We start from the raw sequence: 18,266 nt of genomic DNA on the forward strand, positions 1-18,266 counted from the left end.
ATCTCCCACGTTTCCTGAAGCCATATAATATGAAACTTCCTCACGTAGCTGAGCCACTGCTCATCCCTAAATTTGCTGGACAAGCCTGCTATATTCCAGAAAATAATTTTTATATCTCCTCCAATAAGCCATTCCCTAGAGTCCACAAGCACGGTACTATTAAGCCTGGCGACAACCCTGTCTGTGTTATCTGTCCCCCGGTTACTAGATTCCTGCACTCAATTGGGGTTTGTAATGTTATCCCAAGAAGGGGCTCCTCTCTCCTTCCTACTAAGCCCGTGTTAACCAGAGGAATCTCGCTAACTCTGCCCACACCCTCCCCTTGATGTAGTCAGTCAATATCATTCAAATCCCTCAATGGGGCAAATGTATTGCTTAGAGACAGAGGCCTACCACCCCACACTGTTCCCTCCTCCTGTCCTACACAACGTTGTGGGAAATTGAAACTGGGCGGCGGCCTATAGAAAAAGCCCAACGGCACTGGCTTAATGCCTAACTCTAATGCAAATAAATTAGCTGAGTGTGAGAGGATCCTATGCGCTAAGTCAGGGTATCTAAATTTAACAATTACACTATATCCTGACCACACTTTCCTCGACCTGCCAATCCATGAAACCCTCCTGGCCATCAAAATTTGCCGATGCTCTGAGATGTTAAATCCAGCATGCTTGCACATCCAGTGAGCCGCTTTATTAATTAACTGTACAGTGGATTCTTCATTTGTATTGTTATGTCCTGGCACACCTGTCAAGACCACTGTATATGGGCAGCAAGCTGCTGGGAGGTCTATTACTGGTAAATTGTGACTATTTGGGGCAGCTAGGGTATATTCCCCACTCAATTGTTGTGATTGTACACTTTGATCCCTTGGGGGCCTTTGATAGCCCTCCTGTTGCAACTTATCCATCCCCACCTCCACTGTCGTAACGTCCATTAGCCCCGTAATCCTCACCTGGGCCTTGGGGCGTGTTGCCACAGAGTTGAGTTGGGGGGTATGGATTACCGTAGCCACATGGTGTAATTTATAACTCCCTGCAGATGATGTCCCTTGCACCGGGCCTCTCACCTCAGGGGGGTCGGGAGCCTTTGGGGCCACATCTGGTACTTGATCTAGATAGTTACAATGACATACCCCTGTGTTGAGTGGAATAGGTGGGTTAGGTGGTGCACTATTTAACCATTCAATCTGCGACAATCTCTCCTCAATGAGCTGTAATTTACATAATTGAGGGTTCAAAAGCACCAACACCAATGTTTCAAGTCTTTTCCACTGGTCAGTATTACAATCGGAAACCAGCGGAATGTGTCTGGTGCTAGCCGGCATAGGCTTCTGTGTTGTCCCTTGTGTGCCATCTGGAGCCATGGTTAATAATTTAGATGGCTGCTGCTTTGATTTGGGGTTTTGCTTTTGCTTTTGCACAGTACCTCCCCTACTCCGCTTGGCAGGGGTTCATTAATGACTGCTACTGTCGATCCTGTCAGGCTGCCCCTAGGGCTACCCCTTTCATGTTTTTTGGATCTGGTAGAAACCTTGCTGATACCAGAATCTATTACCGTTAATGTTATGGGGGAAGCAGGAGAAATAATGGGCACGGTAGACAAGACCACTGAAGGAGAAGCAGCTGATTGCACTGGCACTACATCACTCCCCATTTGAGCAGGGACCATAAAAACAGAATCTTCTAAGGTAACAGAGACAGAGTCTGCTGGCAATGGTGGCAGATCCACTGGCCCCTCGAGTCTAACCGCTCTTACGGCCTCATCGTGCGGGTTCTCAAGTTCGGGAGGCTACTGGGGATTTAGCCAAACTTATATCTACCAGAAAAGATTGTTTTAAGGTGACAAAAGTGTCCAAGGAGAGTCTTTTTTCTGTGCGCTGTATTTCATGTGTCAGGATCGACTCGTGTTAGGAAAGCATCAAGGGTCCCCACGATTCCACCCCCAGCGGGCGTATGGGTATCCTTCCGCTTCTCCAGCCTTTTAGACATTCAACAGTTGATAAAGCAGAGAAGGAATAAGATGACTGGTACCTTAGATGTGTAGGTCCTATGCCTCGACTCAGATGTCAAGGGGGGGCCCTGCCCAGCCTTTGACAGGCTCAGACATGCCCGCCCATCAATCTTTATTTGCCTTCTTTCCTTTGGTATATATCTCTAGTGCTTTAAGTCTTTATTGATTTTTCACTACTTAACAAAACAATGTGTGAGCGCTTCTCTCCTTCCAAGAATTGTCCTGTGTTTAGCTCTCTTTTTTCTCTATAATGTTCTTGAATATCTGTTGTTCAACAAGCCCACACTATAACTACTTCCATTATTGCATTAAGCTCATTGCAGTATTGATTTGACTATCTTCACCATAGTGAGCAGAAGGTTAATTAATTCATTCACCTGTCCACCAAAATAATTTTACTTTATATTCTCCCCTCAGAAGCATTTGATATAGTCAGCTGCCCCCACTGCTATCTACTCCACTGTCACATTCTTAGGCACCACTTGAAATAAAAACTGATCATCCTCAGTTACTCTTTCTCTTCATGTTTCTTTTTTGTCAATTGGTGCTCCATGCTTGGGGTTCCAATTGGGAATCCTCCTTTCCCTCTCTATACCAACCTACTTGATGGCCTTAATTCTTCATAAAAAAATGATACCCCCATCTTGTCAGGTCCCTAATCAACACCTATGTTAACAAGCTTGATTACGGCATCATCTTATTGATTATACTCTCCTTGTATTCCCCTTCTCTTTTGAACAAAATTACCTACTTCACAGTCAACACACTTTTATTAACTCCTAACATATATATTCTTGCCTATTTTTGTAGTACTTTGGTTTGCATCCGTCAAACAAAGGACACTCTTCAAACTCCTAATTCTTATGTTTAAGGAATAAGACAATACAAGACTTCATACAGTCTCTTCTAGAACCTCTTGATTCTTATCAGTATAAGGAGCATTCTATGCAACCTCATCAATCATTCTGTCTACAAACCACCCTGCCCATGTCTCTGCCACTTCCTTCCCAGGGAACTTTGGGATAAATCCTCTCTCTTAAACCCACACTCAAAGTTTACCTCTTTCTATTTCTGTGGTCTCTTTAGGGATTACATTTCACAGGCCTTAGTATTGCACCTCACAAATCTGTACAATATTTTGCATATCAACAATAAGTATTATTAAATAAAAGTCTATGTACCTTTCCACACCAATAATCTTCAGCACCAGTGTATTGTGTGTGACAAATTATCTACAATTAAATAAAATTCACTGTACCATTAAAGTTCAATTATCCTCGGAACCCATCCATTGTGTGTATGTTCTTACGTGAGGTCATGATACTGAGTAGAGTATTTCTGCTCACTGTCTTGAATTTCTAAAATGTAATGAACAATGAAATATGCTGGGTCTGGTGGCTTAGTGGACTAATGCATCAACTGTAGGGGACTATGTTTGATTTTCTAGTCACAGGTTCAATTCCCATAGGGTCAGCTTAGCCTTTCATTCTACTGAGTTTTAAACAATGAATACCATTGAGTTGGGTAACAATAAACATCTGCTATTCAGCGCCATGCGTGATATGTGCACTTTACAAATACACATATTATGTTAAATAAAAATACATAAATAATGAAAGTTCATTAGGGATAATAAAAAACATAGTGATATTAATATTGGTCTCATTCTTTTATATGGTAGCTGACCATCAGTGACTTGTAATATCATTTTAATGTACAGTAGGGGTTCATTATGCACTACATTATGATATAGTATACATATAATGCATTGAACTAATAACAGTAACATATGCACATTAGAGATTTTTACATTTTACACCTGATGTAATCCGTTAACATGTATCAATTGTAATCTGTATAATTAGTCCCATATTCTAAAATTATTCCATTTTAATTACTGGCCCATAAGCCTTAATGTATTCAGAGATAGAGTTTCTACTAGTACTGCTATGCAAATGACATTAAAGAATTATAATCATTAACTAAAAGGGTTCATCACTTTTTCTAAGGTGGTAAATTTGATGAGTTCATTGCCGAATCATTTATCCTAACATAAGCATATCCTTTCCAAGTCCAAAAGATTAATTTTTTTCATCTGTCAAAACAGGCTTTTAGTCCCACTAAATGTGAAGTAGCTTAGTTCTATAATATTAAAAAGATCATTGAAAAATAACTGTGTGTCTCCTATAATGAAACTTATCACTTCCATCACTAAATTCCAAAAAGCAGAGGTTTCAAGAAGATCCAATACTATATGGCTATAACTCCCAATACTCTTGCTACACTTTCAACAAATGTCTGATTCAAGGAATTGTACTCCTGTCCAATACAACCTATGAGAATGATTTAGCTGGGTTAGTCTCACGAATATGTCCACTTGTAACTTTCATATTCCAGTTAATTTCCCCTACCTTTCCTTCTCCAACATATGTGTCCAATTAATTAGCCCAGCATCTTTGAAACTTTCAAAATACATCCAATGCAGTCAATCCTATGTAGTTATATCTAAAAGAAACCAAGCAGTTTTACATCATCCTTAAATATTCCACCTTAGATTGAAGTAATGTTGTTGTGTCACCAGTCCACCCACACAATGACAGAAAACTCATCACTGAACACTCAGGGATGGTGTAAATTGAACTTTGTGATCAAATCTCCTATCCTAGTCTGCCCTTTATCAATTCAGACTAGGAAGAACTTCTTACATAGTATTTTAATTCTTGGTTATTTAATATCAGTGAATATTTGCTTTTTCTCATTATGTCTCTACTATGTAGATTTAATCTCTAAAACACCTTTCTAGTTAACATTGATTTTGGGATTGTCACTAAAGTTGTTATACTTAATTTCCTAAACAAACATGATCCCTTCTTTCCTGGAGTCTGTAGATGTGAAATTGATATCTGCTGTTACTTCCCAGCTCATAACAGATCAAATATAGTTCTTTCAAATTTCAAATTGAAGCGTGTTGTTAAAGCTATGTTATTTTAGGGAGAAGTATCATCTTTATAATGTTTATGTTACTAGCGATTTTCTTTTTGTCTCTCTTTATTGTTATTCCAAGAAAAGTTATACTCTCTTTTCTTCTACCATAATTACCAATTTTGTTTTCTCCAATCTCTAGCTAATGTTAGAAACAGAAAAAATGAAATCTTACTTTAATTCATTATGTATCCTGAAATGTTGCTAAACCTGGGAACCACCTCTAAAATCCCTGGCACTGAATTGTCTCGATCGGATAGAGGCATATCACCTGCATATAATAATATGTTAATATGCTTTTTAAAACAAAAAGCTCCTTGAAAATCTTCACAATCTCAAATTTGTCACCACAGGCTCTATGCCAGTGTTGAACCCTCATGGGGACAATGAGCAGCCATACTTAGTGTTTTTTTGTTGTACTTCCATTGCTCAACTACACCTGTGTTCCTTAACCCAAACATAAAGACATGCATAATTCAAGTTTATGTCAGCAATATCCTTTTTAGTATTACTAGAAATTGAAAGAGAAATTGAAAGAGATTGGTCACCCTCTTTCAAATTATTTCTGAAAGTAGTGGGAAGCATATGATTTTATCTTGGCTAGATTTGTTCTAAATAATCCTACTTGATCACTGCAGACTACTTTCCTTATAATTGTTTAAAGAATGTATTTCACTGCCTGTTCAACACATACATTATTATTATTACAGATGAAAACAGAAAAGCAGACAGACAGAGAAAGAAACTTTACATTTGCAATCCAACACTTATTTAAATGTTGACTGTTAATGTATCTCTTTCCACACAGTCAGTTAAGTGCATTTATCACATCAATACAATGTAAGCATAATTTTTGAAAACACAATGAAAAATGAACAATACTTACAACCATACCATTTAGGGACACCCAGCAATCTGGTGGGAAGTCTTGAAGCAATGGTACTAGAAATTGAAGACAGCCATCCCAATGGCAAAGCAGAAGCATCATTCCAATCAGATTAAAAATTCTCACCACTGCGCTGGCTAGATCATACGTCATGTGGAAAATCTAGGAATGAAATAATAGATTTGAAATATTAACATTTGATTACATTTTCAAACATGTCTTATTTAAGTTATAGTTTTGCTGACTGAGAAGCAAAGAATTTCAAACACCACATCATGGTACAATACACACAGGTTAGGACTGGGAGCTAAACTCCATAGTGCTCCAATTTCAGCAATTTGGGGGGTTTCCTGCATTTTCCTCTTCTGATCTGTGGGTTTTCTCCTCCTACATTTTTATTTTTACATAACCAAATGATTATTTTGGAAGCACAACTGACCAAATATATTTACTTATGATGTCATTTTGCAGCCAGTTCTGAAGAGTAACTCATGACATATTTCAGTATTGCTATGTCTGGCACAGCACCAGAAATTATTTTCTCTGCAGCCGCAATCATATATGTGCCTAAAGACAATGAATTGTTTCCATCTAGGCCATTTTCAGCATGGTCAGCATCCCACAGTCCAGCAACCTCCTAAACGTTATTCCTGTCTCTTTTCATGGACTTCATTTAGGGGTCAACAGGCATTGCAGCTGCGATCCATTGTTTGACCCCTGAAACCACTGGCACTGCCACTGCCTTTGAGACACCTAGCCTTAGAGGTGGAAAATCAGTGCCAGGAACACAGGGGCAGCTCACTTTATGGACAGCAGTTCGGGTTCCACTTTTCTCGTTTTCAGTCACTTTTTTTAACTACTCTTATAGTGAATAATATTCTATTATTCACTATTAGTGTAATAAAAATATAGTAAAGTTATCTGGAATTTGACCCTATCTAGCAGCTGAGGTAAATAAAAAAATGATTTTAGATGTATGATGTATGCTTGCTAGTGGGTGAGAGTGTGCTTATATAAGAGAGAATGTGTGTATGAGTGAATGTGTGTCTATGTGCAAGCGTGTGAGTGTGAGTGAAAGCAAAGGTCAAATGGTGTGTGTAGGAGCTGTCCCTCTCTTCAGGCACACTCTCAAACCTTTTGCCTTTTCCTCTCCATTTTTGCTGAATTTGTTTTTGTGGCCTTAGACTCTCTGTACTTTACCACTGCTAACCAGTGCTAAAGTGCTTGTGCTCACTCCCCTAAAACATGGTTACATTGGCTTATAACCAACTGGCACACTTAATTTACTTATAGGTCCCAAGTTGAGTAATATAACAGATATATAGGGCCCATAAATTAAATGCTACCAGTGGGGCTGCAGAACGTATTGTGCCACCCACTTAAGTAGCACCTTAAAACATGTCTCAGGACTGCCCTTGCAGCCAAAATGCAGTTTTAAACTGCCATGTTGACTTGGCATTTAAATCCCATTGCTAAGCCTTTAACTCCCCTTTCATTACACATAAATCACCCCCAAGGTAGTCCCTAGATAGCCCATAGGGCAGTGTGCTGTCTAATTAAAAGGTTGCACATGTCCATTTAAGTTTTACATATCCAGGTAGTGGAAAACTCCCCAAAAAATGTTCTACCCCTCGCATAGCATAGCATTGGGAATTACTTATTATATTTAATAATCTGTAATTTCTAATTGGGATCATGTAGGTATCCCAGGATTGGTGTCCTTGGACTTGTTGTGAAAATCCTTCTTTAATGGTAAAGCTGGGTTTTTTATCACGATTTTAAGAATGACATTTTGGAAAGTTGCAAAAACAACAGTTGATGTACAGAATGCAGAACAATGTCATACATTAACCCCAGTACAGAGATCTGGGCCTAAATTCATTGTTTTTTTGCTCACCATGCCATTCCAGTTTGAAGCTTTGATTCCAGTGGCATGGAGAGCATGGGACCCACGTCTGGGCATACCCGTCCCACTCGGGGTGACAAATGCAAAAAGTTAGCATTTTCCTGCCCTCAGTTCTTTTGTGCCTGCAGCCTGGCCTGGGTCACAGGACTGGGTGTAACTGACAGACTTTGTGAATTCCTCCCAGATAGTGACACAATGGAGGGAAAAGGTGTACCTCAATGGGCCATCTGGTGGCACAATGGGGGGGTGGGGTGGTGTTGGAGCTGAGCTCAGCCCCACTTGCAACTGAATACAAAACTAGAGAGGGTAGTGATGGTTTATTGGCCGCACCTTTGGCATGTGCTAATATCTTTGTAGAGAGAATGACGATTTTCCAATTACTATGCAGAGAGAATCTTGATTTCATTAAAGACAATGGAGGCTAACAGTATGCATATACTTTTATTTGCTGCCCAAACATGCAGCCCTTTAAAGAACACTGAACACATCACAAAGTAAAAGAATGTTTAGACAAGCAGTATAAGTATCCTTTGCACTGCATCATCTTTCTCTTTTATTAGCTGCCCATCAAGATATGTACATCAGCTCTACTCCTCATTTTGGAATATCTTTAATTTGTTTTATTATACTTAAACCTTGATATAGTTTATTTATTTTCACTATATAAGTGTTGTACTCTATTGCTTTTATCTATGGTTGTTTTTATTACTTGATTAGATTGATGTTATTTCTTTTATCTAATACAACCGTTTTATTCATATATGATGTGCTGTGTTATTTGTGCCTTGTTTTTGTAAAATAGGGCCAGGTAGGTCACTTCGCTTCACTCAATGAAGGGTATATTCCTAGGCAATTACATTAGATATCAGCCACTAGGTCAGGTGATATAAAACTGAAAACGTTAGAAAAGCTGTTAATGAAAACCAGTGTACCATACAATAGTGAAGATTAAAACATTTTTTTATTTATTATTGACAATATAAAATCATATTTTGTGTTTAAATCAACGAAAAACTTAGACACAATTCAATTTCTAAAAATGTACATAAGTTTTAAAAAAAGGGAACAAGACTTTAACCAAATATCAATAAGAGTACAGACACAATGACATAAAAAACCTATTCAATAAACACAATGTAAAATAATAAGAGTGAATCAGAATATGGACATTCAAAATATATGAAGTTGCGGCAATGGATTATCTTCGACGCGCGTTTCGGCGCAATGGCGCCTTCGTCAGGAAAGCCACACAATGTTTCCTGAAAAATCAAAGGTACACTGGCTTAACATACAGAACAATTTAAATTTTATTGATGTCGGGATGACATAGTTGCCAAAGAGATTGGCTGTGGGGTTAAAATTAGCTCTTCCGAGTACAACAACTACGTACTGAAGTAGATGTGAGAAAATGAACCACATAGTAAGGATTAGATGATAGTGGTGACTAAATATAGACGTGAAAAGTAAGGGATACTTTGAATAGAATGTCTAAAGTGAACAGGGTGGATTAACCATAATCGTGACGATAGAATTCTTATAGGACTTGCGATAGATTGACCTATTTAGCAAAGAATAGTTTGAAGATCCCAAGAGTGAGTGGTGAGCACCATTGGTGCAAGAAGTGATAACCACAGACTGACCATCAAAGAGAAGAAGGGAAACTTACTCAGAAAAACAGTGAGAATGAGAAGATCGAAAGAAGTTGGGATTTGGTACTTGCTGATAAAGTAGTCACTGAAAAGTAATTTAGAGAATAGAGAACAAAGTTTATTCGAGTTAGAAACTAATGAAATAGTAATTATGTTTTTAAGTCTGGGTTTACACGTATCGATGAATTACCTTTTAGCTGATATTTTTCTCAGCTCTCGCACTATGGTAGCTGGGATATCTTAAACAGGTAACTGATGAAGCAACTGTTGCATCGATGGTTTCTATGAAGATATAATTATAAATGTAGGTGTAATTTAGCTTATTGATCACAATGTTTGTGCAGTTCATCAATATAAAATAGAAGGCGATAGTGCATACCCAGTTGAATTTGGCGACAAGGGTAGAGGGTAGTTCGTGATATATAGTTCTAATTTCTTTGACGTGCAGAAGTATATCTTCTTTCTTGGTTACTTTCTTTCTGTTTGTATCTTATTTTCTTTCCGCCAAGAGGTCTAAGTAATGGAGTATAGACGGGTAAATTGTATGATATTTTTAGTTTTTGGCAAAAAGATTCAGAGCGATTTAGCCTAGCAATGTGTCTTAAATAATGGCTTCGGTGATATCATTACACATTATCGTATTTCCCTAATGGCAGTAAGCAAGAATTATGCATTGTCATTCCTTCCTGATTACAGCACGCAAAACTATTTGACCGAGGAGATGATGATCGTGACGGATACGGGTCAACTATGTTGTAAATATTTGGCGGTGGAGTTTTAAATTCAAAGATATCTATAGCGAGCAGGTAAAAAAGCTAATGGGCTCCGTAACAGTAGCCTATGAATATGGAGCTATTAATTTCAATTTTCATGCATTACTGACGGCACGATAGAGAGCCGAGGGGTTCCGCAAAACGCTTACCTATTGATAGAAGATCCTCATAGAGGTTTGGGCGTATCTCACTGCCTTCTTCGCTAGCACATTCGTTACGCAAGCGACGTACCACCCTATTGGTTAAAATCCCTCTCTCCGTCCACCTGACATCAATGGCGGAAATTTTTCGAGAGTGGCGAAGAAGGCAGTGAGATACGCCCAAACCTCTATGAGGATCTTCTATCAATAGGTAAGCGTTTTGCGGAACCCCTCGGCTCTCTATCGTGCCGTCAGTAATGCATGAAAATTGAAATTAATAGCTCCATATTCATAGGCTACTGTTACGGAGCCCATTAGCTTTTTTACCTGCTCGCTATAGATATCTTTGAATTTAAAACTCCACCGCCAAATATTTACAACATAGTTGACCCGTATCCGTCACGATCATCATCTCCTCGGTCAAATAGTTTTGCGTGCTGTAATCAGGAAGGAATGACAATGCATAATTCTTGCTTACTGCCATTAGGGAAATACGATAATGTGTAATGATATCACCGAAGCCATTATTTAAGACACATTGCTAGGCTAAATCGCTCTGAATCTTTTTGCCAAAAACTAAAAATATCATACAATTTACCCGTCTATACTCCATTACTTAGACCTCTTGGCGGAAAGAAAATAAGATACAAACAGAAAGAAAGTAACCAAGAAAGAAGATATACTTCTGCACGTCAAAGAAATTAGAACTATATATCACGAACTACCCTCTACCCTTGTCGCCAAATTCAACTGGGTATGCACTATCGCCTTCTATTTTATATTGATGAACTGCACAAACATTGTGATCAATAAGCTAAATTACACCTACATTTATAATTATATCTTCATAGAAACCATCGATGCAACAGTTGCTTCATCAGTTACCTGTTTAAGATATCCCAGCTACCATAGTGCGAGAGCTGAGAAAAATATCAGCTAAAAGGTAATTCATCGATACGTGTAAACCCAGACTTAAAAACATAATTACTATTTCATTAGTTTCTAACTCGAATAAACTTTGTTCTCTATTCTCTAAATTACTTTTCAGTGACTACTTTATCAGCAAGTACCAAATCCCAACTTCTTTCGATCTTCTCATTCTCACTGTTTTTCTGAGTAAGTTTCCCTTCTTCTCTTTGATGGTCAGTCTGTGGTTATCACTTCTTGCACCAATGGTGCTCACCACTCACTCTTGGGATCTTCAAACTATTCTTTGCTAAATAGGTCAATCTATCGCAAGTCCTATAAGAATTCTATCGTCACGATTATGGTTAATCCACCCTGTTCACTTTAGACATTCTATTCAAAGTATCCCTTACTTTTCACGTCTATATTTAGTCACCACTATCATCTAATCCTTACTATGTGGTTCATTTTCTCACATCTACTTCAGTACGTAGTTGTTGTACTCGGAAGAGCTAATTTTAACCCCACAGCCAATCTCTTTGGCAACTATGTCATCCCGACATCAATAAAATTTAAATTGTTCTGTATGTTAAGCCAGTGTACCTTTGATTTTTCAGGAAACATTGTGTGGCTTTCCTGACGAAGGCGCCATTGCGCCGAAACGCGCGTCGAAGATAATCCATTGCCGCAACTTCATATATTTTGAATGTCCATATTCTGATTCACTCTTATTATTTTACATTGTGTTTATTGAATAGGTTTTTTATGTCATTGTGTCTGTACTCTTATTGATATTTGGTTAAAGTCTTGTTCCCTTTTTTTAAAACTTATGTACATTTTTAGAAATTGAATTGTGTCTAAGTTTTTCGTTGATTTAAACACAAAATATGATTTTATATTGTCAATAATAAATAAAAAAATGTTTTAATCTTCACTATTGTATGGTACACTGGTTTTCATTAACAGCTTTTCTAACGTTTTCAGTTTTATATCACCTGACCTAGTGGCTGATATCTAATGTAATTGCCTAGGAATATACCCTTCATTGTGTCTGTTGCCCTGTCCTAGGAATTTACCTAAACATTTACAGGGGGTCCTTTATACTTTCAAAAGATTTACCCACAGCCTGTCTGTGCGGGACTGTTGTTGTGTTTCTTTATCCCCACTTGTCAACCTTATATTGTAAAAAATCAGCTCTTCCCACTATCACAAGTTTTCCTCTTTTCTATTCTACATTTTGAAATAAGCTGTCTAATCTATACATTCTAACGGTTATCTCCCAACTTTTCTTAGACAACTAACTTTTTCCAACAGTAAGGGACTATCTTGATCCTATAGTAGCCATGGACAAGCTTAGAACTTTCGGATTCTCAGACGAAGATTTCGCTGCACTTGTGGGCAGCAGTAATACTTTCAGTAACAGCACGAATATTAATATGCAAAATAATGATGACATCTTAATAATTTCCAACCTAAAGAAAAAAATAAAAAGGATGGAAGCGCATGGAGAATTCATGATAGAATACCTTAGAGCTGGAATTATTCCCCAGGGGCTCCGTGTTCGTAACATTCCGGGCCTCTTTATCCAACACAAACCTTTTCTAGAAAAATGGAGCATGATAGCCAGTAGATGTTCAAGAGATCTGATGATCCTAATAATAGAGACAGCAAAAGAACTAGTAGCGACCCTAAAATTAGAACTCCTAGAATTAGAAGACAAAATAAAAAAAATGTAACAGCCTAGAGGACGCAAAAAAGAAATTAGAGGAATCGGAAAAAGAGTTAGCATCCTTTGCCGAGTATCTAAATAAACGTAAAACAGAGAAACTAACAAAAGATAAAAGGTTTTACTCAATAGAGAGAACCTATCCATATCTTGGAGAGCACTTTTATAAAGCCAATCAATACATAAATGAGAACACCTCCAAAAGCCAAAAAGTTAGGACCTTCTCTGACACGACCGACTCAGAAGGAGAAAATAATTCAAACTATTATGAGTCAGATGGTAGATACAATCCCTCTAATCAAACCACACGCAAGCCTTTTTTGGGACAGCGCGGGAACAACAGGGGTCGCCAGAGAGTCAGATTCCAACCACAGTCCAGAGAGACATACCAGAATTACCATCACCAAGCAGACCCTCAACCATTTCTAGAGACTCGCAACAAACAATACTGGAGATAAAAGAAACCATTCCCATCTTTAACCTATCATCCCACACATTAGATCCTACAACCAATACGGTATTATCAAAGGGACTCTCCTTCGTTCCCCACGCCTCTGTCAACAAATTTGAACTCTACAAAGATATTTTTTCGTTTTTTCGAAAGATTAGGTTGAAGAAGTTCTTCAATGAAGAAAAAGGTCCCTCCGAAGATTTAAATACCGTAAAAGAACTATCACTACCCTCTACCTTTCTTCCGTCTTTAGACCAAATTGGCCCTGAAGTCGCAATCTTCGAACATGTAGTTTTAAAAAGATTAGATCAAGCCACTCGCTTCATCCCTAAACCACTATATAATTTGAACAAAGAAGAATTCCTTTCTTTAAAAGCATTAGCAAATAACAAGGATATTGTTGTAAAAAGTTGTGACAAAGGAGGGGGAATTGTGATCACTGACACTGACAACTATAAATTAAAGATGCAAGCCATGCTTAATGACTACAAATTCTACAAAAAAATAACATCCAACCCAATGACGAAAGTAAGCCAAGAGATACAAACATACACAATGGCCGCCCTAGAAGCTGGCCACATTAGCAAAAAAGAATTCGATTTTTTAAACTCCTCAGATAAAAAAACTCCTTGCATCTATGGGGTCCCAAAAACACACAAAAACATCCACGACCCCCCATACAGACCCATTGTGTCCACTATTGGTTCGGTCACTGAACCAATATCAAAATTTCTAGATCACAAAATCAGACCATTTGTCTGCCAAATTCCCTCATTTGTGCAAGATACTTGTGATATCATCAATAAAGTAGAGAACCTCCATTTTAATCCAGCCACTGATATCCTAGTAACTTTGGATGTAGAATCCTTATATAGTAATATCCCTCAAAAAGAAGCGTTGGAATCGGTTCTCTGGTTTATTGATGAGTACAACATCCCTTGCTCTAAGCCTTTCCTCACAAAATGCTTACAGACCGTCTTGACAGAAAATATATTTGAATTTGACCAACAATTATATCACCAAACGAAAGGAGTCAGTATGGGAGCTTCAGTTGCTCCCACAATAGCCAACATTTACATGGCCCTATTCGAGAAGAAGTTCATATACAATGAAGTGGCTCCATTTTTTGAGTCTGTTTCCCATTGGTCCAGATACATTGACGACATCTTTTTGATCTGGACCGATGGGGAAGCTACCCTTGGGGAATTTCTTCTGTGGATAAACCTAACAGACCCAAATCTCAAATTTACAGCTCACACTAGTACACAACAGGTAGAATTTTTGGATATTCTAATAAAACATAAATCTGGTATATTAGAAGTTGAGTTATTCACCAAACCAACAGCAAAAAACACTCTTCTCCACTTTAATAGTTTCCATCCACGGTCCCAAAAAAATAGCATTCCCTTCTCACAATTTCTCAGAGTTCGCCGCAACTGCACTAACCTGGCAGATTTTGATATCCAAGCAGAAAAAATGAAAGAAAAATTCCTACTCCGTGGGTATCCACGGAGACTAATCAGAGAATCTTATAAACGAGCACGCTTCTTTGATAGAGACCATCTGCTTACAAATAACACACGCAAAAAGAAAGACCAACTAGTCTGTATCACGAGACATTCCACTCTAAACGCCACCGTGAAGCAAATAATAAACGCCAACTGGCATATCTTAAACAGCCACCCTGAATCAAAAAACAAGATTGCCAAACCTTTCTTTGCACACCGGAGAAATAAAAACCTTAAGGACATGATCGTGCATTCTAGGTTTAAGTCAGACATTCCTTTCATCCAAAAAACCATTGATGGCAAGAAACCGGTCAAAGGCACCGTGAGATGCTCCGCATGTAAATCATGCGCTCAGGTTTCAGAAGGTGAAACCTTAATACATAACAACTACAAGATTCAAGCATCACAGCTATGGAATTGTAAGACACAAAATGTGATTTATCTCATTTTGTGTCCTTGCAATCTGGGCTATGTCGGTGAAACTTCTAGAGCAGCCCATATCCGCATAGCTGAACATCGCTCTGCTATCCGTAATGAAAAAGTGTCTGCACCTTTGGTTAAACATTATATGGATGCAGGACACAAACCAGAAGAAATCAAATGGAGAATCCTAGAAAAAATTCATATCCCGGATAACAATGGTGGCGACAAGATACGCAAAAAAGAGAAGTATTCTGGATTTTTGTTCTGAACACATTCCAATGCGGCCTTAACAACGAATTGCCATGGGAAAATGCCATAGGATAGGGCCTCCCCCCATATTGTCAAATTACACCTTCAGTTTCTAACATTACACATTAAAGATGATCATTACTCTTATATAAAGTGAACGCCCCGCTTGCTATATGTATATAGACTACATATACTATATGTCATCAAAAATATAAGTAGTAATTAACCTTCCCTCAATACCTGCATTATAGGGCTTTTACTCATAAACCAGTATGCTAAATTTAAAAATATCCACTGAATATACAACACCCTTGCTAGGTTTTAGAAATAATGAATCACGATACATATTTCTTTATTGTATCAATTTTTCAACTATCTCTAGATACACTTTATATCCATATATTCAATACACTAACTATATAAACATCTTCTAATGAAGTATAGATAGAACATATTGCCAAACAAATAAAGATTTACATAATTCGGAAAAGGAAAAAAAATCTTATAAAAAAAAGTTTTAACAAAAAACCAACGTCGATTTTTAAGAGACATATTTGCTCCCTCCAGATCCAAACCTGCATATACTTCGCTGAAATTATTGATAAAATGTGCTTATATCGCTTCTCTGATAAAATTAAATTAAGTGCACAAAAGCGAATATTCACAAAATCAGGGAACGTTTTTCGTTGTCCCGTGATGTATAATATACATCTCCAAGTCATTATGTATTCTTTCGTCCATTCCGGACGTGTCCGTACTAGCACATTCGTTACGCAAGCGACGTACCACCCTATTGGTTAAAATCCCTCTCTCCGTCCACCTGACATCAATGGCGGAAATTTTTCGAGAGTGGCGAAGAAGGCAGTGAGATACGCCCAAACCTCTATGAGGATCTTCTATCAATAGGTAAGCGTTTTGTGGAACCCCTCGGCTCTCTATCGTGCCGTCAGTAATGCATGAAAATTGAAATTAATAGCTCCATATTCATAGGCTACTGTTACGGAGCCCATTAGCTTTTTTACCTGCTCGCTATAGATATCTTTGAATTTAAAACTCCACCGCCAAATATTTACAACATAGTTGACCCGTATCCGTCACGATCATCATCTCCTCGGTCAAATAGTTTTGCGTGCTGTAATCAGGAAGGAATGACAATGCATAATTCTTGCTTACTGCCATTAGGGAAATACGATAATGTGTAATGATATCACCGAAGCCATTATTTAAGACACATTGCTAGGCTAAATCGCTCTGAATCTTTTTGCCAAAAACTAAAAATATCATACAATTTACCCGTCTATACTCCATTACTTAGACCTCTTGGCGGAAAGAAAATAAGATACAAACAGAAAGAAAGTAACCAAGAAAGAAGATATACTTCTGCACGTCAAAGAAATTAGAACTATATATCACGAACTACCCTCTACCCTTGTCGCCAAATTCAACTGGGTATGCACTATCGCCTTCTATTTTATATTGATGAACTGCACAAACATTGTGATCAATAAGCTAAATTACACCTACATTTATAATTATATCTTCATAGAAACCATCGATGCAACAGTTGCTTCATCAGTTACCTGTTTAAGATATCCCAGCTACCATAGTGCGAGAGCTGAGAAAAATATCAGCTAAAAGGTAATTCATCGATACGTGTAAACCCAGACTTAAAAACATAATTACTATTTCATTAGTTTCTAACTCGAATAAACTTTGTTCTCTATTCTCTAAATTACTTTTCAGTGACTACTTTATCAGCAAGTACCAAATCCCAACTTCTTTCGATCTTCTCATTCTCACTGTTTTTCTGAGTAAGTTTCCCTTCTTCTCTTTGATGGTCAGTCTGTGGTTATCACTTCTTGCACCAATGGTGCTCACCACTCACTCTTGGGATCTTCAAACTATTCTTTGCTAAATAGGTCAATCTATCGCAAGTCCTATAAGAATTCTATCGTCACGATTATGGTTAATCCACCCTGTTCACTTTAGACATTCTATTCAAAGTATCCCTTACTTTTCACGTCTATATTTAGTCACCACTATCATCTAATCCTTACTATGTGGTTCATTTTCTCACATCTACTTCAGTACGTAGTTGTTGTACTCGGAAGAGCTAATTTTAACCCCACAGCCAATCTCTTTGGCAACTATGTCATCCCGACATCAATAAAATTTAAATTGTTCTGTATGTTAAGCCAGTGTACCTTTGATTTTTCAGGAAACATTGTGTGGCTTTCCTGACGAAGGCGCCATTGCGCCGAAACGCGCGTCGAAGATAATCCATTGCCGCAACTTCATATATTTTGAATGTCCATATTCTGATTCACTCTTATTATTTTACATTGTGTTTATTGAATAGGTTTTTTATGTCATTGTGTCTGTACTCTTATTGATATTTGGTTAAAGTCTTGTTCCCTTTTTTTAAAACTTATGTACATTTTTAGAAATTGAATTGTGTCTAAGTTTTTCGTTGATTTAAACACAAAATATGATTTTATATTGTCAATAATAAATAAAAAAATGTTTTAATCTTCACTATTGTATGGTACACTGGTTTTCATTAACAGCTTTTCTAACGTTTTCAGTTTTATATCACCTGACCTAGTGGCTGATATCTAATGTAATTGCCTAGGAATATACCCTTCATTGTGTCTGTT

The 18,266-nt window shown here is 37.7% G+C and overlaps 1 protein-coding gene across 2 annotated transcripts in view; it reads right to left on the reverse strand.

Annotated features, from left to right (window-relative positions):
* Positions 1-18,266, reverse strand: part of HCN1 (hyperpolarization activated cyclic nucleotide gated potassium channel 1) — an 893,359-nt gene that overhangs the window by 325,333 nt on the left and 549,760 nt on the right. For both annotated transcript variants that reach the window (XM_085631226.1, XM_085631227.1), the window contains exon 3: positions 5,879-6,040. In XM_085631226.1, coding sequence (XP_085487352.1) covers positions 5,879-6,040 — 162 coding nt within the window. The remainder of the gene's footprint in view (positions 1-5,878; positions 6,041-18,266) is intronic.

The sequence above is a fragment of the Triturus cristatus genome, chromosome 2_1 (genome assembly GCF_964204655.1).
Source record: "Triturus cristatus chromosome 2_1, aTriCri1.1, whole genome shotgun sequence".
In the NCBI taxonomy this organism is placed as follows: domain Eukaryota; kingdom Metazoa; phylum Chordata; class Amphibia; order Caudata; family Salamandridae; genus Triturus; species Triturus cristatus.